The following is a 27,374-nucleotide window of genomic DNA, read 5'->3' on the forward strand; positions in this document are numbered from 1 at the left end:
TGCTGGTTCAAAGAGTGAACAATAGACTGGATAATTGCTATAGGATTATTAAGACAAAGGAACAGAATTGGCTATTCAGCCCACTGAGTCTGCTCTGCCGTACCATCGTGGCTGGTTTACTTTTCCCCTTAACTCCATTCTTCTGTCCTCTCCCCATAACCTTTGACACCCTTACTAAACAAGAACCTATCTACCTCCACCTGAAGTATACCCAGTCAATCGGCCTCCACTGTCATCTGTGGCAATGAATTCCACAGGTTCACCACCCTGTGGCTTAGAAATTCCTCCTCATCTCTGTTCTAAAGGGATGTACGTGCTTGAATTCTAAAGCTGTGCCTTCTGATCCTAGATTCCCCCACTACAGGAAAATTTTCTCCACTTCTACTCTCCCTAGGCCTCTCTGAGTATCAGCATGCATTTACAATGTAAACAGCATTATTAAGTGTGGTTTAAAGTGTTTACAGTACAGTAATAGAGGGGAGTGAGAGGGGGCTAACTAGTAGGATGTACTGACATTGGAGAGGATCCAAAAGAGGAATATGAGAATGAACCCGGGAATGAAAGGGTTAACGTATGATTATACAAATGCTTTCCTATCATCAGCATGGTACTCTCACCTCAACATCAAACTTGTTGAACACAGCTTATATAATCACTTTTAAAGACTAAACAACTTAAGTTCTCATTACTATTTAGTTACTTATTGTTATTACTGTTATTACTTGTTTCATTTTATATTTGCTCAATTTGTCAGTTATTGCATGTAGTTTTGCATTGATTCCATTGTACTTCTTTGTTCTACTGTGAATGCCTGCAAGAAAATGAATCTCAGGGTAGTATTTGGTGAGATAAGACCATGACATAGGAGCACAATTAGAGCTTTTGGAAATTGAATATTGAAAGGCCTAGGTAGAGTGGGTATGGAGAGGATGTCTCCTATAGGGGCTGAGTTTTGGACCTGAGGGCACAGAAGGACAGCTGTGGAGGCCAAGTCATTGAGTGTATTTAAAACAGAGGTTGATAGGTTCTTGATTAGTTAGGGCATCAGGGGTTACAGGGAAAAAGCAGGAGAATATATTTGTAAGGGATAATAAAGTGATAGAATAACAGAGCAGACTCAATGGGCTGAGTGGCCTAATTCTACTCCTATGTTTTATGGTCTTATGAATGTGCGTGCTATGGGATTTGCAGGGCTTTTCTTCAGGACCATAGTATCTGGAAAAGGCAGCTGTACACTTCCTTGTGGGTATGGGATAACCCAATTTTCTGATTTCTATTGAATCCTGATGTGAGCTGGGACTTGCAATTCCTCTCGTTTGGATTGCTATTTTTATTCGTGTTTTAAATCAAAAATTCATCCTTTCCACCTCCTCGATCCCCTGTTCCCAGATAAGTTCTGTATAAGGTTTGTACACTGATGCCCCTTGTCTGAGAGTCACAGTTATGTTGGGTTTGACTTGGTAGAAGAGGAAAGAACATACTTGAAAGTTCAGATCAATCAGGACATATAAATTAAATTACTTCAGTCTACTTGTTTAAAGGATGATAAATTTCTTTCCTTAAAGGTTGCTGGTAAACCTAGTGGGGTTTCACAGCATTTGGATGGTTTTGTTGTCAGTTTAACTGAGCTACAGCACTTCCGTGCCCTCCCCACTCCCAGTTTATTTAATTGAATAAATTTTGATGTTCTGTGATTATTTGCCCATTGGTAATTGGTAATCATACAAATTACCCCTCCACTTTGTTTGCAGGATGTACTGAGGCGTTTTATATTGCTTTACCAATTAGTGAATATTGAGGCCTTCTAGCAATGGGAAATGCCTAATTGCAGTCCCACGAAAGTTTTGGATCCAGCTTATAGACAAACGATTTATCTCGTGACAATGAATCAAAGTCATGATAATATTTACAGAAATTAACATTTAAGTAGCTCTCAAATTGACTCCTTTTGTATTTCTAATGCTGATTTGGTGATGGTGATGCTGATTTAACACTTCCCTTCTGCTTCAGAGTTTTACTGCCAGCTGCCAGTTAAAACAGCCACCAAGCCAGTGAGGAAATGCGTATGTGTTTGTGTGGAGCTCTGTTCTTGATTGCAGAGTAAACTTTATTCTGCCAACTTTCACCCTTATCCTCCAATAGAGCTTTTAAAAGATGCCTTTGATTTAGCAAATGGTAATGATGCAGCCATCATCCCTACTGGGATATAACTTATTAAGATAGTTTGATTGCATTCAATAGTCATGCCTGTATATTTCAATTAAATGAAATTGATTTTGATTTATAAAGCCAGACAACTGAATTTCTAATTAATTGTAAATTTTGTAATGTTTTAAATTAGTAGCTATATTACAAACATTTACTTTCATCTTTCTGAAGAATTAACCACAACGAACGACTAGAATTTTTGGGAGATGCAGTGGTTGAATTTTTAACAAGGTACGAGCTTAATGTCCATACATTTGTCATAAGTTTGTAGTAGTTTTAATTTTTAATATTGTTATCCATTTTTAATGAATACATGTAGCAAAAAGCAGTGGAAACTTATTGCAGAGTGCCAAGGCATGATAGGCTGGGGTGTTGATTTCATGCTCTTACCCAATGGACAATCAGTCTCCAACACAGTGTCCGCTGGGAGAATATGGTAAGAATGGAAGCCCTGTGGAAAGGAAGAGAAGGTCAGTCTAAGGGTCAATGGGAATAAGTTCCAAAATCCAGCTGATTCCTAGTCAAGGCCACTGTTATGTGGGAGAATGTCAACGAAGTGAATAATCTTGATGTTTACTATTGCTAGCATTTGTATTTTATTTTCACATTTCATATCTTCTTAGAACGCATCATGAGAGTCTGTGTTGGCTCCCTGAGCAAGCTCACCAACTTCATACTTCAACTTGTTTCCTTGTAATCTGTTTTCTCTCACATATGCATCACCTCTCTGTGATTCTCCTGCCAACCAACCACCTACATTAAGTGGTGATTTACATCAGTCAATTAACCATCCAGAAACTTGTGTGCAAACTGGAATGTGCTGTTATGGGGAAGATACGTGAGTTGTACAATTGTTAGCTGATGTCAGGAATGAACTCTGGTTGCTGAGTTCTATGACAGCAGCACTACTTACACTGATGCTCATGTGCATTTTAGACTTCCTTCCTAAACTTTAGACTCCTTACCATTCTGGGTAGTCCTGGGTAGGTCTGTGGTCTAGCGTAGTTTTGTGTTGTTTTACGTAGTTCAGTGTAGTTTTTGTAGCACCATGGTCCTGAAAAACGTCGTCTCGTTTTTACTGTGTACTGGTACCGGCAGTTATGGTTGAAATGACAATAAAAAGTGACTTGACTTGACTTCTGTAAGGCATTATTTAAAATCTACCATATGGTATAATCTAAGGTTATAGACCCCTGCAGTAGTTAGCTTAGTCATACTTGATAGTATTTCTATGATTTGCTCTGGGATGTTAGATTTGAATAGGAAGTATTCACAATTATGAAATATTAGTAGAATTCCTGTGGAAGAGAAGTATTTCAGAAATGTTAATCATTGTTGAATTAATTAAGGACGTTGCGGCATGCTATGTTGGTGCTGAAATGTGTGGTGACACTTGCACACTACCCCAAGCAGAGCCTTAGATTGTGTAGGTTGTTAATACAAACAGCTCATTTCACTGTATGTTTCATTGTACCTGTGATAAATAATTGTAACTGAATCTGAAGATTTGCATTTGTGATATTCCAAATAACAGATTCGAAGGCACGGTTATTTGTTCTCTTGTTGCTGATGGTGTATGTGAAATAATAGCAATAACTCTCGTACCCCACATTGTGCATTTGAGGTTTGGGAGCAGAGTTTATTTAGTGCTAGCAGCAGAGACAGCTTTACTATTATTATGTATTTTGAAGGAACTGAAATCAAGTGTGAAGCTTAGCTGCTGCAGGAAACATCTTATCGAATGCATCCTGTTTACGTTCCCTTTGCTCGCTTTCAGTGTCCACTTGTACTTTCTATTCCCGAATCTGGAAGAAGGTGGGTTAGCTACGTACCGCACTGCGATTGTGCAGAACCAACACCTTGCTATGTTGGCCAAGGTCAGTATTGTGATTTGCACAAGGTTCTTAGTGATTTTATTTTACCGCACACTTCTTTCTCCCCGCAAAGCCTTGTAATTGTTTCTGCTAATGTTGAATGAGCGAGCAGGAAGAGTAATGCTTGAGCTCCATAGTAGTCCTTCAGACTGAGGATCATTTCAACTAAATGGGAATTTGCACAATATGAGGAGAGCCGGAGGAGTTGGCCTCGGTGCCCTGAGCCGTCTCAGCCATTCAGTAAGGTCATGACTGAATGATGGCATCACTTTCCTTTTCCACCTGAACTCTTGTGTCTCTGGAAATGTATTGATCTGGGTGATGGATGATCATGGTACGTGACCCATTAATGTCCTAGCGATCCTGTAAACAATGCCGAAATTAAAAATATCATCAAGCCATTGATGTACCCCGTGTTTAAATTTTGGCAGCATTTGAGGAGCACTTCGCTGCCTGTTAAATGCTTTGTGTTGCTGTAAAGTAGTATTGAAATTCAGTTTTATTTAAATCTATTAAATGGTTTGCTTTGATCATGGCTGATGAACATGAATTAATTATTATAATGAAGTTGGAAATAAGGGAGCGTGAGTAAAGCATATTCCTGCTTTAGAACAAAAGGCAAAACTTCTTGGGAAGGAATTGTTGTGAGGCATATTTATAGCCCATCATGAAATGCTCTGTGTAAGTAGGATGTTCCTTGATTTGCTGCTCGCCTTCTACAATAAAGTGGTCTATTTCAGAGGTCCAAAAGCAACCATTACATGCAAGGCTAGGTTCACATTTTGGTCAGAATGGGTAGCACTCTCAATTTCTCTCCCCTGGTTCATGGAATTTCTTCAGCAACCTAACAGTGTTCTTCATTATTCCCCAGAAATCAAGTGCAACTGAATGCATTTTTTTTGTATTCACAGGCTGCTGTGTTGTGATTTGACCTCATGACCTTTTGGGTTGCTATTGCTGTGCCAGAAACACTACCAGTTCTTAATGGATGCGCTTTTGGAATAAATGTATTGATTTTGATTTTGATTTCTTCTTATAGAAACTGGAATTGGATCGTTTTATGCTGTACGCCCATGGACCTGACCTCTGCAGGGAATCAGATCTACGTCATGCCATGGCTAATTGCTTTGAAGCCCTAATGGGTAATTTTGAAAGAGTTGTACCATTCAACAGAGCAGTGTGTGAACACTGAGGTTAGAGCTGCAGCTTAGCCTAAAGAATTCAATTTCAACGTTACCTTTAGGGTCATTGTTGATGTGTTCCTTGCATGATCAAATCAGCTGTCTCCTGTATATCACAAGGTTGCTATGAAATTATACTTAGTTTAGCCATGCAGGGAAGTTGTTGTTCCTCTCCACGCCTTGTGGCGCATCAGGCAGCAACCTTGCCACTTCTTCAGCATTTGTCTACTTTTTATGAGGCTGAGTTGCTAGCTTGACACTCAACCCAGCATGGGTGGAATATGTGCAAGGGGCTGACCAGAACCCGGGACCACTTGCCTCAAAGTGTGGTGCAGATGCCACTAAACCACAGGTTCACCAGTTTTTCCCATACCCTCCCCAGTCCATCACCCTACACCATGAAAAGTGTTGGCGCATGGCCAAGTGGTTAAGGCGTTGGACCAGTGATCTGAAGGTCGCGAGTTCGAGCCTCAGCTGAGGCAGCATGTTGTCTCCTTGGGCAAGGCACTTAACCACACATTGCTCCTGAATGTTTATAGCCCAGCGGCGGCAGTTGGTGCAGTATGGACAAGACAAGACAATGCCATAAGAAAGCTGTAGTTAAACTGTGGAACAATAATGTTACAGCCTCATCTCTGAGCAACAGTGCATTAAAATCTAGTTCTGCAGTGGATTTCTGGAACTGATGAATGTACTGTTAGGTGTAGAAATTTATGAGTTAGATTTTCATTAGCTCTGCAATATAAAACAGGATTACTGGAAACAATTGCCAGCTTACGCAGCACCTGTGGAAGGAGAAACATAACACTGGACAACAATTTTTTTCAAAAGTGTTGCTTGCTCAGAAATTTTTTTGTCTATGATAGACCACTTGATGCAGAACATAAAGATAATTTCAGACTACTTGTATCACCTAGGAATTTGGAGAAACATGAAATTAACTTTTATTGAATGTAATGATTTAATTGCATGATGTTGCTGAGACTTTGCAATAGTTCAACTAAGCTAAAAATGTTTTGTTGATGATTTTCATTTGTATTCAGTGTCTGAAGCTTCTGGCTTAAGTGTCCAACAATAATCAGCCAGCATTGATAGATTTAAATTAGCCTGATACCGTTTCTCCAGGACCACCATCCTCAGCACTGATAGCACTAGAATTTGCAGGGAAGAAATCTAAATGGGAATACAGAAAATGAGTCTTTAATGACATGTTGTGCTTCATGGTTTTGTATGGTTGAAGCATGTTCTCAGCACTCTGCATGCAGTTTGGTGCTCTGCAGTTGCCAAGAGATTTTTCAACAGCATTCTTGAATGTCTGCCATGCAGTTTACTTTGGTCCCACTCGAAGTTCTTAGAATCGCCTGTCACAATGTCCTGTTTGATTTGTAGACCAACAAAAATGCCTTCATTAATCTTGGCATCAGCTTTTCTGACTTGAATTATGAATTGAAATAATAAATATAGGCAACTTCAAACAAATGATGAGCGATAGGGAAATTCCATGGTGATTTTCTTTATCAGCAGCCCAGTATTTAGGAAGCAAAATCTTTGTTGTCTAGTGTAGTTAATGATTCAGGTCAACACTGAATCTTCACAGTTTAATGTGAACTACTTATTTTACTGCTGTTTCTGCCTGATCTGCCAATCAGGGTTTCCAGCATTTCATGATTTTGTTTCAGATTTTCAGCATCCGCAGTTTTATTTATTCACAAGCCACAGTCCATCATCAAAGATCCTCACCGCCCAGGCCATGCTCTTTTTTCGCTGCTGCCATCAGGTAAAAGGTACAAGTGCCTTAGGACTCGCACTACCAGGTTCAAGAACAGTTCCTACCTCTCAACCATCAGGCTCTTGAACAAAAGAGGGTAACTATCCACTCATCTATTGAGATGTCCCCTCAGCCAATGACCTCACGTTAAGAACTTTATCTTGTTATTTCATGCTCTCGCTTATTTATTGCTATTTACTTACAGGTTTATTTGCATTTGTGCAGTTTGTTGTCTTTTGTGCTGTTGCTCTTTCATTGACCCTGTTTACAGTTAATAATCTATAGCAGGGGTAGACAACCTGAAGCACAAGTGATTTTCTAGCATGTGTTATTCATTAATCTGTGGCAAAACATAACTAGATGTATTTAAATGGATAATTCCCATATTTCAAGTTTTTTATGGCATTTATCTGGCCCACCGTCCTCTCATTAATATGCGATCCGGCCCACAGAGGCAAAAAGGTTGCCGACCCCGATCTATAGATTTGCTGAGTATACTCACAGGACAAAGAACCTCAGGGTTGTATGTGGTGACATACTCTGATATGTACTCTGATAATGAATTTCACTTTGAACTTTGGAAGCTTATAATGGTCAAAAGATTTATAGGACATTTATTCACAATTTCCCAGTCACCATTTTTCGTTAGCCTAGATCTTTGCTATGGTTGAGGATTTCCATTATTGATCAAGGAGAACTTCGACAACTGAACGAGGTATTCCTAAACATTCACAAAACTGATATTTACCTGTATGGTGGATATTATTGAGAACATATGTTAACCTTGATACAAATATGTAACAACTTAAAACTTTGGTTAGCCCTGCATTTGGAGTATTCAGGTTATTCCTTTACAGGAAGGATATGAAGGCTTTGGAGTTGGTGCAGAAGAGGTTTATCAGGATGCTGCCTGGATTAGAGAGTAGTAACTATAAGGAGAGATTGAATGAACTTCGGTTGATTTATCTTGAGCGTCAAATGCTGAGGAGATATCTGATTATGTTTTATAAAATGATGACAGAAAAAGATGGAGTAACAGCCTCAAAGCTTTTTTTCCCAGTGTAGTACCAGAAGACTTGATGTAAAGCAAAGTTTTTTGCTGTGTCTTGGTACATAGGATGATATACAGGTGAACAGGAGAAAATTTTAAGGGAGATGCGCAGGGCACGTCTTTTGTTTGTAAAAAAAAAGTAGTTATTACCTGGAACAGGCTGTTCCAGGTAATGGTGGAATAGGTAGGACAGTGGTATTTATAGGGCTTTTAGGTAGGTACATGTACAGGCAGAAGGGATTTGTTTTATTTGTCATTATGAATGGTGCAAGCACTATATGCTGAAGTCCCTGTACCTGTCCTATACTGTATTTTTCTCATTCAAAGACTTACTCCTTGGCTTCTGCTGATGCCTCATGGATTCCCACAGTACCCAGAATGTGAAAATGGATTGGATAGTCGTCCACAATGTGCCGTGTTGGCTGAATTTCTTTCCACATAAGTCTTTAGATCTGCTCTTTATCTTCTGTATTGTATAATCTGTTTAGATTTACTGTGGATCAGCCAAAGTGACACTACATATGTCTACTGGTGAGAGAAGTGTGATAAACACAATAATGATACCAGGAGGCCATTCTACACACAGTTAATTACTTCTGGCAAGAAAGCAATTAGTGAGAACGATGTGTTTTTATTCAGATTTTACTTTTAAGAAAAGGAAGTGTTTGTATTTTAGTTTGAAAAAGAATAAAAATACCAGTGGTTATCTTCCACTTTTCATTATTCACTCATGAGATGTGCGGATAGACAATCCTTACTTATCCAAATAAACTGAGTAACTCCCTTAGTCATTTGAAAGGACAGTTCCGATTTCAACCATTGTTATCAATGGATCTGGAGTCAAGTGAGCAGCTGATCTAGTAAGTGTGGCAAAACTCCTTCCTTTAAGGACAGTGAACCAAGGTTTTACAACAGCCCTAAAAGTTTCATTGTCTTTCTTTCTTTTTAAATCTTTTTATTAGTTTTTTCAAAATTATAAACTCAATAACAAAGTTGGTACAAAGAGATTGGAAAAATGTTCATCAGCATATATAAAATGAATTTTAAGTAACATAGGAATAAAAGACTTCCAAACTCATAATGAGATTAAACATTAACAAAGAAATAAAAGAAAAAAATATATAAACAAAAAAAACCCCAAAAGAAAAAGAGAAAAAAAAACCCCAAAAAAGGGCAAAACAGGGCTAGACCAACAACTTGTATCAGACACGATCAGTAACGTTGTTAACTCCGCTCCTCTCATCATATAATTTTAGAAAAAAGATTCGGAAAGGTCAGATTACATCATATGAAAATGTTGCATAAAAGGTTTCCAAGTATCTTCAAATTTAACTGAAGGGTCAAAAATATCACTTCTAATTTTTTTCTAAATTTAAACTTAATATGGTTTGAGAAAACCATTGGAATGTAGTTGGAGGATTAGTTTCCTTCCAGTTCAACAAAATAGATCTTCTCGCCATTAAAGTAACAAAAGCTATCATTCGAGAGGCTGAAGAAGACAAAGTTCTGTGTTCTACCATTGGCAATCCAAAGATTGCCGTAATAGGATGGAGTTTTAAATCAAAGCATAGAACTGTTGAAATAATATCAAAAATGTCTTTCCAATATTTTTCCAAAAGAGGACCAAAACATATGAGTTAAAGAAGCCACTTCAGAGTGCCATCTATCACAAGTAGGATTTATATGGGAATAAAAACGAGCTAGTTTATCTTTGGACATATGAGTTCTGTGTACTACTTTAAATTGTATTAAAGTATGTTTAGCACATATAGAAGAAGTACTAACTAATTGAAAAATTTTATCCCATTTCTCTATAGGTAGGGAAAGTTGAAGTTCCCTTTCCCATTCATTTTTAATTTTATCAGATATATCTGGCTGTAATTTCATAATTATATCATAAATTGTTGCTATTAATCCCTTCTGCAAAGGATTAAAACCTAAAATTTTATCAAAACTGCCAGAAGGATTTGAAGTCGGAAAGGTAGGCAACATAGTATTTAAAAAATTTCTTATTTGTAAGTATCTAAAAAAATGGGATCTAGGCAAATCAAATTTCTCAGGTAACTGCTCAAAAGACATAAAGCAGCTATCCAGAAATAGATCACGAAAACATATTATACCTTTCGTTTTCCATATCAAAAAGGCTTGGTCCATTACCGAGGGTTGGAAAAAGAAATTAGATATAATAGGGCTTAATAACATAAATTCATTCAGGCCAAAAAATTTATGAAATTGAAACCATATTCGCAATGTATGTTTAACTGTAGGATTGAAAATTTGTTTATTCAGTTTAGATAGTGCAAAAGGCAGTGAAGTTCCTAAAATGAAAGCTAAAGAAAACCCTTGTACAGAATGGCCTTCAAGGTTTGCCCTAAAGTTTCATTGTCATTATTATCAAAACCATTATGTTGCAGATTTAGATAATGAGTGTGATTTAAAATTGCCAACAAATGGCACAGTAGCACAGTTGCTAGCACAACACTTTTAACAGTCCAGGAGACCCAGGTTCAATTCCCACTGCTGTCTTTAAAGAGTTTGTACGTTCTCCCCATGACTCTGTGGGTTTCCTCAGGGTGCTCCAGTTTCCCTCCACAGTCTAAAGACGTACTGGTTGGTAGGTTAATTGGTTGTTGTAAATTGCCCCATGATTAGGCTAGTGTTAAATCAGGGGTTGCTCAGATGTGTGGCTCAAAGCCCTTGAAGGGCTGTAACTCAATAAATAAATAAAAGATAAATAACTCATTAGGATTCAAATGTCTTTTTCCAAAATTCATTGAGACAGTAATTTAACCTTTTCTCCACTATTTTCTTGATCTTTGCCAGGAACATTAAAGAACATTTTAAAAGGCATGGCCTGTGAGAAATAAATGCCATGGAGTCAGTAATTGAGCTGCGCAGTTGGCTGAAGCAGCTTAGGATGCTCCTCCCACCAACTTTCCTGTCGGAATTTAGGGAGATTTGATCGGCAAGACCCTTGGGTAATCAGGTTTAATCACGAGACTAAATTGTGTCCTACCCTGTTATGTGAACTGTGCAAACACTCATTGTGCAAAGCAAATTAGTAATGTTTATGCAATTGACTGAAGTTATTTTGCATTGGTGTCAGATCTTGGGACCCTTCTCTCTCCGGCTGCCTCAAGACAAGGAGATCAAAGCAGTAGCTTCTGACTCCTTTGCCCTATGTGTATGCATTTTAAATGAATGTAGAATGTGTACATTTGCATTATCATCTGTGCAAGAATTTAAGTGAAATGTCATTCACTGGGCTTTCATGCTGGTTGTATTTTATTGATATGTGAGGGACAGTTTTTGGGACTGAAAAGAAACATTTAGAAAAGGTGAATCTGAGATTATGGCCAAGTTTGCGGATGATACAAAGGTAGGTGGAGGGGCAGGTAGTGTTGAGGAAACAGGGAGTCTGCAAAGAACTTGGGCAGATTAGAAGAATGAGCAAGTAAGTGACAAATGAAATACAGTCTAGGGAAGTGTACGGTCATGCACTTTGGTAGAAGGAATAAAGGTGTAGACTATTCTAAATGGGGACAAAATTCAGAAATCAGAAGCGCAAAGGTACATGAGAGTCTTTGTGTACAATTCCCAAAAGGCTAACTTGCAGGTTCAAAGGTTTCGAAGGTTGAACCTGTAATAAGAAAGGCAAATGCAATGTTGGCATTTATTTTGAGAGGACCAGAGCTTAAAAGCAAGGATGTAATGCTGAGACTTTAGAAGGCATTGGTCAGACCTTATTGGAGTGTTGTAAGCAGTTCTGGGCCCCTTATCTCAGAAAGGATGTAGTGGCAATGGAAAGGGTCCAGAGGAGGTTCACGAAAATCATCCCGGGTATGAAAGGGTTGGTGTACGAGGAACGTTTGATGGCTCTGGGCCTGTACTCGCTGGAGTTCAGAGGAATGAGATGGGATCTTATTGAAATCTATCAAATATTGTAAGGTCTAGATGGAGTGGGTGTGAAGGAGATGTTTCCTATAATGTGGTAGTCCAGCACCAGAGAGCACAGCTTCACAATAGAAGGACACTCCCTTTAGAACAGGAATGAGGGGGAATTTCTTTAGCCAGAGAGTGGTGACTCTGTGGAATTCATTCCCTCAGACGGCTGTGGAGGCCAAGTCATTGGTTATATTTAAAGCAGAGGTTAGTAGGTTCTTTATTAGTAAGGGCGCTAAACGTTCTGGAGAGAAGACAGGAGAATGGGATTGAGAGGAATAATAAATCAGCCATGATCAAATGCAGAGTAGTCTCGATGGGCCGAATGGCCTGTTTCTGCCCCTATGTCTTAAGCACTTATTGTACTGTAAGTGCAAATGTTGATGACAGAAGGGGCAGAATGCTTAAAGATGTGCTGAACCTTTTTGCTGCATATTCTTTAATATACATTTGCTTGGAAGACTGGCATTTATTGACCCTTCATGATGACTGCTCAGGAGGTGGTGATGGCTGCTTGTGAAGTTCTGCGATCTCTTTGTGGTGCAGATGCTCTGGAGTGCTGCTTGAAGTTTCAGGATTTAAACCAAGTAGTGATGAGGGGACAGCAATTAATTGGGGGACTGCTTCGTTGAGCACCACCACTCCATCTGCCAAAAGCGGGACCTCCTGGTGGCCAAACATTTTAGTTCTGATTCCCATTCCTGTACTGACATGTTGGTCCATGGCCACCTTTTGTGCCAAGATGAAGCCACCCTCAGGGTGGAGGAGCAACATCTTATATTCCGTCTGGGTAGCCTCCAACCTGATGGCATGAATATTGGTTTCTCCTTTCGGTAAAAAAAAATTCCCTCCCCATCTCCTCTTCTATTCCCCACTCTGGTCTCTTACCTGTTCTCACCTGGCTGTCACTTTCCCCAGGCTCCTCTCCTCCTTACCTTTCTCGTCAGGTCCTCTCTCCTCTCCTATCAGATTCCTTCCTCTCCAGCCCTTTTTATCTTTCCTACTCACCTGGCTTCACCTATCACCTTCTAGCTATCCTCCTTCCCCTCACCCCACTTTTTTATTCTGCCATCTTCCCCCCTTCCTTCCCATTCCTGATAAAGGGTCTCGGCCTGAAACATTGACTGTTTATTCATTTCCACAGATGCTATCTAACCTGCTGAGTTCCTCCAGCATTTTGTGCATGTTGCTTTGGATTTCCATGTTCAGATAGTGTGCGATTGGAAGGACAGTGCAGATGGTAACTTGCTTTGCACCTGTTGCCCTTATCCTTTACAGGACGTGGACATCACTGGTCCTTCACCATCAGTAATAGCCTCTGGCGAAAGTGGAAGCAGGCTGCTACTTTCAATCATTGCATTCCAGCTGATGAAATAACTGTCAGAGGGGCTACTGCTTTGATATCATTAAACTATTTCTGATCACGGTTAAGATTCTGATGTATTTCACTGAGCACCCATCCGATATAATATTCTTTCTTATCATTTGTGTGTTTTGATCTCCTGTGCTGACCTGTATACTGTTGTGTCCTTTTAACCACCAACGTAGTCATCAAGAGTTATTCCAATAACGTTACCTGCTGAGATTAACTGTGATTATTGAACACTGGTTTCGGCTTGGCCATCTTTGTTCTCTGCATCGACTTGTTATCCTCCCCACACAGATTTACGAAGTAGTACACCACCTTTTCCATCTACACTTGTATCCACCTGATTTTAAAAAATATTCAAAAACACAAACACGAGGAATTCTGCAGATGCTGGAAATTCAAGCAACACACATCGAAGTTGCCGGTGACCGCAGCAGGCCAGGCAGCATCTCTAGAAAGAGGTACAGTCGACGTTTCAGGCCGAGACCCTTCTTTGTGTTGCTTTAAAAATATTCATTCCTGTTTTCAAATCTCTATGTTCTAATATTCTTTGGCTCCATGTCCTTAAGCGGAGTTACCTACACCACTCCAATATAGGTCTCTTGATCTTTCCCAAACTTAATTGCTGCGTGATTACATGACTTCAGCTATCCCCAGGTTCTGGGCTTTCCTTACTAAATTCTTCACATTGCTTTCTGTTTTTTTTTGCCCCAGTGGTGTTCCTTAAAGTGTACCTTGCTTAAAGAAAAACTTTTGATCATCTGCACTCATCTTCATATGCATGAACAACATGCTTGTATGAACCGTATCAGATTGCATGGTAAATCGATTGGGATTCCTACAAGTGGACAGCACTCTCTTTTGGGCGAGGGCTTTCAAGTGCGCATGTTTTTGTCTAGGCAGGCCTGGTCTATCGCTCCCACACTGTAAGTTGCCAGCATGTACCGTACTAACATGACTCCGAAAAATTTTTAATCATTTTGTCCCATTTTCATTCTTGCTCTGTGCATACGTAACACAATGCAAATAAATATCAGCCTGACTCATTTACTAATTAATATAAAATATGTTTCAACTTGTTACAATGTTTTGGCCACTGGACAAAATGTCTTTTATTTACTCATGAAATGTAACACCTCTTAATCTCTCTTTAACCTTCCGTCAGATAAGAAGGACATACTCACCTTTTGCAGTCACTGCATTTTTCCATTGTTCCATTCTAATAATTTTCTGAACCCCTCCAAAGCTGTAACACTGTCACTGATAAGGCGCACAGACATGATTCAAAACTCCAGCTCCGATAGGATTGATGACTTAATATATCTTAAACATGAGAAAATCTGCAGATGCTGGAAATCCAAAGCAACACACACAAAATGCTGGAGGAACTCAGCAGGCTGGGCAATATCTATGGCAAAGAGTAAACAGTCAACATTTTGGGCCAAGACCCTTTGTCAGGACTCTGATGTAACCAGGAGTCCTGATGAAGGGTCTCAACCTGAAATGTTGACTGTTTACTCTTTTCCATAGACGCTGCCTGACTTGCTGAATTCCTCCAGCATTTTGTATGTATTATTAGGTATATCTTGTTACCTTTTATTTTCTGCAGTTCACAGCATTGGCTATTTACTGAAATATATGGAAATAATTGAGACTCAAATCAGCTATCTTACACAGATGATACAATTTCACAGCTATAGATTTAGATCTGGGGCTCCCAACTTTTTTCTGCCATGGACTACGACCATTAGCCAAAGGCTCCGAGGACCCCTGGTTTAGATTTGTTTTGATGAAGTTTATGAGAGAAGGCATGTGGCTGGTGATCTGAATGGTCACCTCCTGCGTGCAGGTCACGAGGAAAATTGGTGTTGAGGATAGCAAGAGAGGTAGGGTATCAATCACTTGGGAAGTTTGACAGAGCAGAGGCTAACAAAATTTAATCCCAACAACTGAGGTGATGCAGTTTGGGAAGGCAAATAAGGAGACCCAACAATGTTCAAAGTAATTTATTATCTAAGTACATATTTGTCACCATATGCAACCCTGCGATTCATTTTCTTGCGGGCATACTCAGTAAATCCATAATAGAATAATAACCAGTATCAATGAAAGACCACAGCAACTTGGGTGCTCAACCAGTGTGCAAAAGACAACAAACTGCAAATACAAAAATAATTAAATAATAATAAATAAATAAGCAATAAATGTCAAGAACATGAGATGAAGAGTCCTTGAAAGTGAATCCATAGGTTGTGGGATCATTTCAGTGATGGGGCAAATTGAGTGTGTTTATCCTCTTTGGTTCAAGAGCTTGATGGCTGAGGGGTAATAACTGTTCCTGAACCTGATGCTGTGAAGCCTGAGGCTCCTGTCCCTGATGGCAGTAGCAAGAGGGATTGGCGTCCCTGACCCTCACACAATCCTTTCTCCCCCAGGGAGGGGGTACTCAAAACATGAGGGCATAGGCGTGAGGTCAGAGGTGAGATATTTAAAAGAGACATCCAGGGCAACTTCTCCACTCAAAAAAATGGTACGTATTCGGAATGAGCTGCCAGAAATAAAGGTAGATACAGGCACATTGGTAATGTTTAAAAGCCATCTAGGTACGACATGGATAAGTGTGGAGAGCTATAGACCAAATACGGAATAGATGGGACTCACTCCCTGGACAACACAGTGGCATAGATGAGTTGAACCGAACGGCCTGTTTCTATGCTGTATGACTAATACACCTTTTTGTTTATTATCATTCTTGTGAGGGTTCTCTGTTACATTTTTCTGTATTAAAAAGCATGAAATGGAATCTGTTATGGAGGAATATCAAGGATCAACTGTTGCCATAAACATTTACATGTACTAGGAATCTGCTGTGGTGTGTCGGTCAGGGTGTGATTTGCAACTGAAAAACAACAACATTTCAGCAATTATAAAGATAAACAATTATATAAAAATAAAGTCAGATGTATAAGTATGGATTCAGAATAAAATGTGCATAAAAGCCAGCATGTATTTACAATGGCAGAATTTAAATGGCTGAAGAAAATTTCATACAGTCATAATACATGGCAAGAACTGTTAATGCCCTCGAGACTTCTAGTATTTGTAGCTGACACCATGGGCAGTGACTGTTTGAAAACGTCTCTACAGTGGGTAATGTTAAGTTCTTGCCAGAAGCAGAACCATTGCTGGAGAAGTTGACCTTCATTGAGAGGAGGTAAAGTTAAATGGTATTTTTCTTTTCACACTGCATTTCACTGGTGTAGAACTTTCTGATACAGATTGTAAATTTATCTTTTGCCATTTTGAGTGAAAGAGGTCTGAGAATTATATTTGTGCTAGATTAACTGGTAGGACAGGCTACCAGGTAATGCAGCAAATACAAATAAAACTGTTTCAGGAGATAATTTTTGACAAGTGATTCAACTGATAGGACCCCGGGTTTTGGGGTGAACCTTGTACACCAGTGTACCTGATTGTGAATGTTTATTTTCATTTGATGGATTGCCAATCTATCAAGGAAAAAATGGAATTGCATCAGCTGCCGTACTTTTGTTCTTTTACATAGATTAATTGTTGTGATTCTGAGGTAATTAATCAGTTTGGAGCAGATACAACCATCTGCCCACTGGGATTAGTCGGGTGTTCTAGTTTGTGTTTGATTTTGGATATTAATTTTGCAGGTGCTGTGTACTTGGAGGGTGGCCTAGAAGAAGGCAAAAACTTATTTGGTCGACTGCTGTTCAATGGCACGGTAATGTATGCAAAACCCTTTGAATGCCTTCCTCACTTGCTTTTAATAGCCTGTTTTCTTAGAATCATTGTGCAAAGTTAGAATACATTACCTGGGCCCGATAGTACTTTCATGGTACTATGTTTCCCAAGAGAAAACTAATAGTTATTTTTTGGACTGCTGGCTACCTATCTTAGCAAAAATTTGTTTTCAGGTAATCCTTCTCAGTGGACTTTTGTTTAATAGTAGTTCTGATAAACAAATAGGCAGTGTTTTAAAGTGGCACAATCTCTGTAATTAGTGTCTGCTTCGTTGCTACCGTGGCAATAAATAGGCCTCCGCTTTAATTTCAGGCTCATGGCAGCAAATTCATTATGAGGTAAAAGAGAGACACAATGAAAGCTGTAGAGATGTCCTGTGCAAATGTAAACTGAAGTTGTAGATGTTAATTGATTGCTAATTCTGCTTAGCCTTCTCTTCTATTTATTCATCTTACGGGACATGGGCTTCATTGGAAAGGCCAGCGTCTATTACCCGTGCAAAGGTGGTGGTGCGTTGCAGTGATGAACCGTTGATTGCTGTCCGTCCACCCCAGTGCAGCGTTGCAATATTTGCTGCAGCAGCAATGAAGTATGTTGATGTTGATTAGTGCATTAAATGAAGAAATGGGGGCAACTGTCAGGAAGGACTTGGATGTTCTGGGATGATTTCCCATGTCTTGGTGGAGAGAAGTTATAGATTCCTAGTTCCATAAAGCATGGAAGCAGGCCCTTCTGCCTATTTCATCCATGCCACCAAAGATGTCAATCTAAGCTACTCGACTTTGCCTGCACCTCCCTCGAAACTTCTCATCCCTATACTTGTCCAAGGGTTTTTTAAATGTTGTAATTGTACCAACCTCTTATACCCCCTCTGCAGCTCATACCATTCCAAAAGCAAGCCCCTCCGCTCCCCTTTAAATCACTCCCCTCTTATTTTAGACCTACGCCCTCGAGATTTAAGTACCCTTACCCTGGGTGAAAGGTTGGAGATATGTCTCTACCAAAGGCTCTCCTTCCCTCTGCTGGCTTGCAGGTTAACTTTGGGCAAGGTGTAGCATCTGCTTAGCAACCCCCACCCCCCCATCACAGATCAGGGTTATATGAAGCAATGAGAGCAGCTGACGAGAGGTCGCAAGAGCAACTGGTACTTATCACAGCTCCTGGTTATGCGATCGCTGAGGCCAGGCTGACAATCTCTGAAGAGTATTGATAATGACTGGGGTCACCCTTCTTGCAAAGAGGCTGCCCAGAAGAAGGCAATGGCAAACCACTTCTGTAGGAAAATTTACCAAGAACAATCATGGTCATGGATAAGACCATGATCACCCATGTCAGCACAACATGGCACAGAATGAAGATGATGACCATGGGGCAAAGACTTGACTGTTGAGCTTATCTCTCATAATTTTACAGACTTCTGTCCTCACCCTCCTTTGCTCCAGAGAAGACTACCTAAACCTATCCAATGTCCCCTGATAACTCGAGCCCTCTAGTCTAGGCAATATCCTTTTTCTTTTTCTTCTTCCAATATTTGTTATTGATTTCTATGTAGAAGAATACAGAGTCCAAGAGAAAACAAAAGAAAAAATATAATAATACCAGATACAGTATATTGAATCACATTAAAGAACTCCTTACTCTGTATTCATATAGATTAGATTAATTTGTACATTAGAATATAAACAATTTTATTAAATACAAAGATCTACACCCACTACTAAAGTCGAAGCTGTTTGGGAAAATAAAGGAAAAAAACTTATCAGATAATAAAATATGCTATTAACCAACTTCTCTACTTTAACAAGAAGTCAAAGGTTATGAAAATAACCTCGTGGATTCATCCAGGCAATACCCTTGTGAATTTTTTATCCACCCCCCTCTCGCATAATCGCATTCATCTTGTGGTGACCAGAACTCTACACAATGCTTCCAGTGTTGTCAAAATGTTTTGAAATGGATCTTAACATCTAAACTCTGTACTCAGTTTACCTGGGTGGTCACTTTCAGAGAACTGTGTACCTGTAACCCATTTGCATACTGCTTGCTTGTCAGTCTTTGTGTGTAGTTTTTCATTGATTATATTGTATTAATTTGATCTACTGAAAATGACTGCAAGAAAATGAATCTCAAGGTAGTATATGGTGACATACACATTCTTCAATAATAAATTAACTTTGAACTTGAAGATTTTCTGTTCATTAACACTCCCCAGGACCCTTCGGTTAATTGTGTATGTCCTGGCCTGGTTTAACTTCACAAAATTCATCATTTTGCTCTTTTATCTTCCATTCCCTTGCACGCTTTCCCAGTTGATCAGAACCTGTTGTAACCTTATACGTTCAATGCAATCATCTCATCCAAATTCCTCATCAAGCTTCAACGCCTGGGCTTGTGTACCTCCTGCTGCAACTGGATACACAGCTTCCTCATCAGCAAGTCTCAAACAGCGAGGATGGTATCAATATCTCATCCTTGCTGACCATCAACACAGGAGCACTTCGAGGCAGTGTACTTAGCCCCCCGCTCTGCTGCTTATACACAAGTGACCGTGTGGCTAAGCACAGCTCCAGTGCCTTCTTCGCATTCGCCGACAGTATCACTGTTGGACAAATCGCTAGTGGTAATGCGTCAGCTTACCGGGGCGAGATAGGTCACCTAGGTATGTGGTGCTGCAACAATAACCTCTCGCTCTACTAAAGAGCTGATTGTTGACCCTTAGGAAAGGAAAGGAGGGTGAACGTGTGCCAGTCTACATTAGGGGATCAGCAGTGGAAAGAGCAACATTAAATTCCTGCGTGTTAGCTTATCAAATGACCTGTCTTAGGCCCAGCAGTAGAAGTAATCATCAGGAAACTGTCCCAGTGTCTTTAGTTTTTTAGGAGGTTTGGTTTATCATTCAATTTTCCATATGCTATTTTTGCCCATTCTCCTAATCTAATTCCTTCTGCAGCCTCTCTTTTTCCTCAAAACTACTTGCCCCTCCGCCTATCTTCATATCATAAGATATAGGACCATAATTAGGCCGTTTGGCCCATCGAGTTTGCTCCACTATTTCATCACGGTCGATCCAATTTTCCTCTCAGCCTTAATCTTCTATCTTCCCCCACCATATTCCTTCATGCCCTGACTAATCAAGAATCTATCAACCTCTGCCTTAAATATACATTAAAAACTTGGCCTCCACAACTGACGGTGGCAAAGAATTCCACAGGTTCACCACACTCTGGCTAAAGAAATTCCTCTTCGTCTCTGTTCCAAAAGGACATCCCTCTATTCTAAGGCTGTATCCTCTGGTCTTAGACTCTCCACATCTACTCCATCAAGACTTTTCACGATTTGATAGTTTTCAATGAGGTCACCACTCATTCTTATGAATTCTGGAGAATACAGGCCCAGAGCCATCAAATGCTATCTTGGAATCATTTTTGTGAACCTCCTTTGAACCCTCTCCAGTTTCAGCACATCCTTTCTATGATAATGGGCCCAAAACGGCTCAGAATTCTCCGAGTGAGGCCTTACCAGTGCTTTAGAAAGTCTCAACATTGCGCCCTTGCTTTTGCATGAATTATAACATCGCATTTCCTTCCTCACCATAAACTCAACTTGCAACTTAACCTTTAGGAAATCCTGCAAAAGGACTCTCAAGTCCCTTTGCACCTCAGTTTTTTGTATTTTCTCTCCATTTAGAAAATAGTCCACCCTTTCATTTCTTCTACCAAAGTGCATGACACATTATTGTAACAAATTTGTACAGATTACTGTTGAACTTATCCTGACTGGTTGCAGTATGGTCTGGGGTTATGGCAATTCAAATGCACAGAAATGTAAGAAGTTGCAGAGAGTCGTGGATTTTGCCCAATTTATCTGCAGGAAGTGCTGTCTCAAGAAGGCAATATCCATCACCAAAGGTCCCTACCATCTTTTGCAGCTACCACTGGGGCAGGGATACAGAAGTCTGAAGTCCCATACCTACAGCTTCAAATACAGCTGCTTTCTTTGAACCATTGGCAAAACTCGAATCACTACAGTTTAGCAACAGTATGAACACTTTGACCTCTTTGCGCTAAAATGGACTTTGATTTTTATGTTATAATAGTGTTTACTCATAAAAACAATGTATGTAATTTATCTTTTTCCTGTGAATGATGCTTATATGTGCCCATAATGTAACGAAAGGTAAGTTTTCATTGTACCTGTGCAGACATGTAAGTGTGCAAATGATAATAAACTCGACTTTGATGATGTTCTCCACTGTCCACTATTCCACCAATATTGGTAAGAACAGCAAACTTAATAGCCATTGCAACTACATTCTTGTCCAAATCATTAATATACAGTATATGACAATCAACAGGGTTCCCAGCAATCCCTCTGGCTCACCACTGCTCACGGTTCTTCAATATGAAAAGTAAGTCTCAGTTACCACCCTGTGCCTCCTACCGCCTCGCCAACTTTGTATCCAAATGGCTAGGATACCCTGGATTTCATGTATTCCTTCCAGTCCAGGCTACCATATGGACCTTGTCAAAGACCGTGCTAAAGTTCATGTAGACAACGTCCTTTGCCTTGCCCTGATCAATCCTCTCGGTCACTCCTTCAAAAAATACCCAAATCAAATTTGTGAAGCATGATTTTCCTGAACAAAGCCACACTGACTAAACCTAATCAGTCCTTGCCTTTCCAAATGTTGGTAGATCCAAACGCAGAATCCAGTCTAGTAACTTTCCCACTACTAATGTTAGGCTTGCTGGACAGTGGTTCTCTGGTTTATCCTGGTAGCCCTCCTTAAATATAGGGACAATGTCAACTATCCTCTAGTCAAAATGTTTAGCACTTGTGTTAGGGTTCAGGATAAGGGATCACAAGTCAAAGGGAATCACTAATAATTCTCCTCAGTACTTTAAAAGACTCTGCACCTCATGTTCTCAGTGTTAGTTATTTACTTGTTATTTGCACGCTTTTTCTTGTTTTACACATTGACTGTTCCTCGGTCTTTCCCATGAATAGATTTTCATAAATTCTATAGTACTTCTTTATTTTCTTGTAAATGCCTGCAGAAAAGTGAATGTCAAGGTGACATATGCATACTCGGATAATAAATCTACTTTGAACTACTTCTCTACAGACATCAGGTTCTGAACCAATCTTCACATAACCCTAATCCTACCTCAGTAACAAAGCACTATGGGCCACTTCTTGCACTACACTGGACTTGTCTCTCTGCTTTTTTTTGCACTAATGTCCTCCTGCTTCGCACAATCTTTTTCTTCACTGTCTTACATAATTTTTATTTCATGTGTTGATGACCCCCCCCCCCCCCCGTACTTGTCCACATGACAATGAATTCAGTGGAATTTGGGAAATTGAAAGTAAATGCAATCATCAGAGTGTGGTGAAGAATGTGGAACAGACCTTTACAGGGAACGAATAGCAGAGATGTATTCAGTGGGAAGCTGAGTTAGTTCACGCCAGGGGAACGAACAGGAGAATGTGTTGATTGGCTTGGATGAATGAGGCTTATATAGAACTAAAACAGGCTGAATAAGTTAAGCCAATAGGTCCTTTGAGTGGTTTGAAGTACTTTGTAACCTCTGCAATTACTTGCCATTGAGTTGCAGTTCGTTTCTTTCCTTCAGTACAATTACTTTTGCCCCGTATATTGACATTCCTGTAACAAACAAACTCTAGGTTAATTGGTTCTGATTTTAATTCATATTTTACTCTGCCTTTATTTTAACAGGAGTATTGAATTTTTAGGAGTGGGTCAACATTAAAAATGGTGGTGTAACCTTTTATATTGCAATATGTCTATTGAGCAGTGTAAGTCTTTGTGATCCATTCCCACAATAATGACAAGATCTTTTCTATCCCTACAGGATCTACGAGATGTGTGGCTTAATTACCCGCTTCATCCTTTGCAAGTAAGAGCCAGCTTCCATCATTGTTCACTGAGTAGCTTGTTTATTAGGGTGGATGTTTGACTTAGAACATAGAACATAGAAATCTACGGCACATTACAGGCCCACAATGTTGTAACCCACTCCAGAAGCTGCCTAGAATTTCCCTACTGCATAGCCCTCTATTTTTCTAAGCTCCATGTACCTACATAAGATTCTCTTAAAAGACCCTATTGTATCCGCCTCTACCACCTTCGCTGGCAGTGCATTCCACGCACCCACCACAATGTGAAAAACTTATCTCAGACATCCCCCTTGTAACTACTTCCAAGCATCTTAAAACTATCCCCCTCATGTTAACCATTTCAGCCCTGGGAAAAAAGCCTCTGGCTATCCACACGATCAATGCCTCTTATACACATCTATCAGGTCACTTCGCATCCTCCGTCACTCCAAGGAGAAGAGGCCAAGTTCACTCAACCTATTCTCATAAGACATGCTCTCCAATCCAGGCAACATCCTTGTAAATCTTTGCACTCTCTCTATAGCATCCACATCCTTCCTGTAATGAGGTGATCAACACTGAACACAGTACTCCAAAAAGGGTCTAACTAAGGTCTTGTATCGCTGTAACATCACCTCATGGTTCTTGAACTCAGTCCCACAGTTGATGAAGGCCAACACACCATACGCCTTCTTAACAACACTGTCAACCTGCGTAGCAACTTTGAGTGTCCTATGGACATGGACCCCAAGATCTTGCTGATCCTTCACACTGCCAAGACTTCTTTAAACTCTTAACTTGTTTTGTCGGGAATATTGCTGTGTAATCTTGAACATGCACTTAAAATGTTATTCCATAAATATCAGTGAGTCTCTGTAAACCATATCAGAGGGAACATATTTTATAAAGGTGTTAAGCTGATGCTGTTAATACAGAGCCAATTACACTTCTATTCTCCTCCCCCCTCAATCAAGAAGGCCTTAAAACTCTCTGCTTCCTTCTCAATGAAAGAACCAACCAGTTCCCCTCCACCATCACCCTCCTCTCTCTAGCAGAACTGGTCCTCACCCAACAATTTTCCTTTGGCTCCTGCCACATTCTCCAGACTCGAGGGGTAGCCATGGGCACTTGCATGGGCCCCAGCTATGCCTGCCTCTTCGTTGGCTATCTAGAACAGTCCATGTTCCAAGCCTTCCCTGGTAATACTCCCCAACTTTTTCTCCTCTACGCTGACGACTGTACTGGTGCTGCTTCATGTGCTCATGCTGAACGTAGCAGCAAAGCTAATCCAAAATTTAAACAAAACAATTGCCGCTTGCCTGCGACCATACGAACTTTTAAACTTAGGTGACACACTTTTATTCAATCCTTTATTAGCAGTTAGCAAGCATACAATTAAGCATTTTTGAGCGTTATCTCAGAGATATCTCAGTGGTCAGTAAAAGATACAACCTCTGCCAGTCCCAAGCTACAATCTGCCGCGAAATATGCAAGAATACGTAACTTTTCCTCTTCACTTTTACCACACCCCCACTCATGTGACTAGTTACCTTAATAAACATAATAAACATGCAACACAAAGCAGATAGAAATCAGATGCATGGCCTCTACACTGAACTCATCAGCTACATCAACTTTGTGTCTACCTTACACCTTGCCCTTAAATTCATGGTCCATTTCTGATGCCTTCCTCCCATTTCTCGATCTGTCTTCATCTCTGGAATTAAACTATTGACCAAAGTCTTTTATAAATCTTCTGATTCCCATGGTTATCTTGACTATTCCTCGCTCCACCTTATCTTTTGTAAAAATGCAATTCCCTTTTCTTAGTTCCTGTGTCTCTGCCGCATCTGTTCCCAAGATGCGGCTTTCCTTTCCAGGACACAGGAGATGTCCTCCTTCTTCAAAGAATGGGGTTTCTCTTCCTCCACAATTAATGCTGCCCTCACCCACACCTCCTCCATTTCCCAATCATCCACTCTCACCCCGTCTTCCCGCTTGCTTAACAGTGATAAAGCTCCTCTTGTCCTTACCTGCAACTCCATGAGCCTCCACGTCCAACACATCATCTTCCTCAACTTCTGCCATCTTCAGAGGGATCCTACCACCAAACATATATTTAATCTCTCCATTCTCCACTTCCTGCAGGGATCACCCCCTCCGTGATTCCCTTGCCACTAATCTCCCTTCTGGCACTTATCCCTGCAGGTGGCCAAGGTGCTACACCTTCACATTCATCTCCTCCCTCACCTTCATTCAGGGCCTGAAACCATCTTTCCAGGTGAGGCAACACTTCACCTGTGAATCTGCTGGGATTCCCTACTGTTTTTGGTGCTCCTGATGTGGCCTCCTCTGTATCGGTGAGATCCGTTGTAAATTGGGAGACTACTCCATTGAGCATCTCTGCTCCATCTGCCAAAAGTGGAACTTCCCGGTGGCCAAAGGTTTTTATTCCGATTCCCATTCCTGTTCCAACAGGTCTTATTTGATAAGGCTTTGCTTGGCAAGACCAATATTTTTTTTCCATCCGTGATGACTGCTCAGGAGGTGGTGCTGGCTGTTTTTGAAGTTCTGCAATCTCTTTGTGGTGTAGATGCTCTGGAGTGCTGCTTAGAGTTTCAGGATTTAAACCAGTAGTGATAAGGGGACAACAATTAATTGGGGGACAACTTCACTGAGCACCTCCGCTCCATCTGTCTCGGCCCAAAATGTCGACTGTTCATTTCTTTTCATAGATACTACCTGACCTGCTGAGTTCCTTCAGCATTTTGTGTGCGTTGCGTTGGTTTTCCAGTATCTATAGGATTCCTCCTGTTTGTTACTGTGTAAGATGTGACTGATAGGATATAGAACATAGAAATGTACAGCACATTACAGGCCCTTCAGCCCACGTTGTTGTGCCGACCACGTAACCTATTCCAGAGACTGCCTAGAATTTCCCTACTGCATAGCCCTCTATTTTTCTAAGCCGTGTCCTCAGTTTGGCCTTCTGAAAGGATGAAGTAATACCTGATTAACATGTTGTGAAATCTACTGAATTTTCAAGTTAACCTGCCTTGGAAATTACTAAAACTGATTTATTTTGAAACCTATATTATACATTATCTAATATATGTAAGTCTTTTTAAAAAATATGTATTTTATACATTTTTGTGAAATTTTGTTCTTCTTACTCCTCTTGTTAGCTTTTATATTTTTTCTCTTTTTACTTTTGCTTTTGAAATCTTGCCAAGGAGTTGGCACTTGTTTTTTTTTGCTGCCAGTTCCTTTTTTTGCTACCACTGTGTGTGGGAGTTGCCAATTTTCGGTTAAGACTTCAAACCTAGCTTGCTGGTAATGGATCCTATGGGACTACTTTGTAGTAAGGGAGTGGTGTTCTGCAAAGGTGTTCAAAGGGGCTTCATTGGCTGCAAGTAGCTTTGACATATTCTGAAAGGGGTAAGAAATACCAAAAATGCAAAGTATTAGAGATACTCAGAAGGTCAGGCAGTGTCTGCTGAGTGAGGACCAAGATTAATGTGTCAGGTCAGCCTCCCTTCACTGTTCTGAGTTCCTCATAGCTGTGGTTGTCTTTCCACAGGTGCTGTCTGACCTGCTGAATATTTTCAGGACTTTGTTTTTATTTCAGACCTTCAACGTCCACAGTCCAAGGAAATGCAATCGTTTAACTTGCTTGGCTGTAATAGCATCTCTTGGTCCCTAGGTGGTGCTCTGCAGCAGCAAAACAAATAACATGGTCTTCATCACTTCACCCAGCACTGAAAACTGCAAGATAGTCCTCTCAGTTAAAGAAAAGTAATATTCCCTGGGGTTCAGAGGAGAATTTCCTGCAGACCACCAACCAAAAAGAGACTCGTGAGCTAATGCGTTTCTTTTATTGATTGCCAGTCAACAACAAAAGGCTCCTGATGCCATTCAGTCTAAGTAAAGGGCAAAGCAGTAGCTAGCTGTTTTAATAAGTGCATCATCTTGTCCATCTTTGGGGCTTAAGAGTAGGATCTGCACAAGAATTGCCCAGGCATGAAACAATGAAAGAAAAGTGTGCTTCAATATATTTTCTTTTTCTTTCACCATCTGTTGGGAGAGTACTGTGAATCCTCCATGGATTATTGCTCAGGAATAAAAAAAAATTCAATCCCTGATGTTCCTTCTGTAGTGTTACGTGGTTAAAAAGCAAATATGTTTTGAAATTCCACCAGGGATGTCTTTATATCCATTCTCTAAACACAGAAATGGGCATATAAGGTAAATTCTGCCCCTTCCCCTTCCTTTGCCATGTGCCAGTGACTCTGAGCAATTTTGTTAGATG

General features: G+C 40.2%; 1 protein-coding gene across 2 annotated transcripts in view; it reads left to right on the forward strand.

Annotated features, from left to right (window-relative positions):
- drosha (drosha ribonuclease III) overlaps positions 1–27,374 on the forward strand; it is a 164,247-nt gene that overhangs the window by 81,473 nt on the left and 55,400 nt on the right. Inside the window, exons 20-24 of one of the 2 annotated variants that reach the window (XM_072283348.1) lie at positions 2,380–2,439; positions 3,986–4,085; positions 5,122–5,224; positions 17,074–17,144; positions 23,041–23,085. In XM_072283348.1, coding sequence (XP_072139449.1) covers positions 2,380–2,439; positions 3,986–4,085; positions 5,122–5,224; positions 17,074–17,144; positions 23,041–23,085 — 379 coding nt within the window. The remainder of the gene's footprint in view (positions 1–2,379; positions 2,440–3,985; positions 4,086–5,121; positions 5,225–17,073; positions 17,145–23,040; positions 23,086–27,374) is intronic. The other variant, XM_072283349.1, reaches the window with a different exon arrangement.

The sequence above is a fragment of the Mobula birostris genome, chromosome 19 (genome assembly GCF_030028105.1).
Source record: "Mobula birostris isolate sMobBir1 chromosome 19, sMobBir1.hap1, whole genome shotgun sequence".
In the NCBI taxonomy this organism is placed as follows: Eukaryota; Metazoa; Chordata; class Chondrichthyes; order Myliobatiformes; family Myliobatidae; genus Mobula; species Mobula birostris.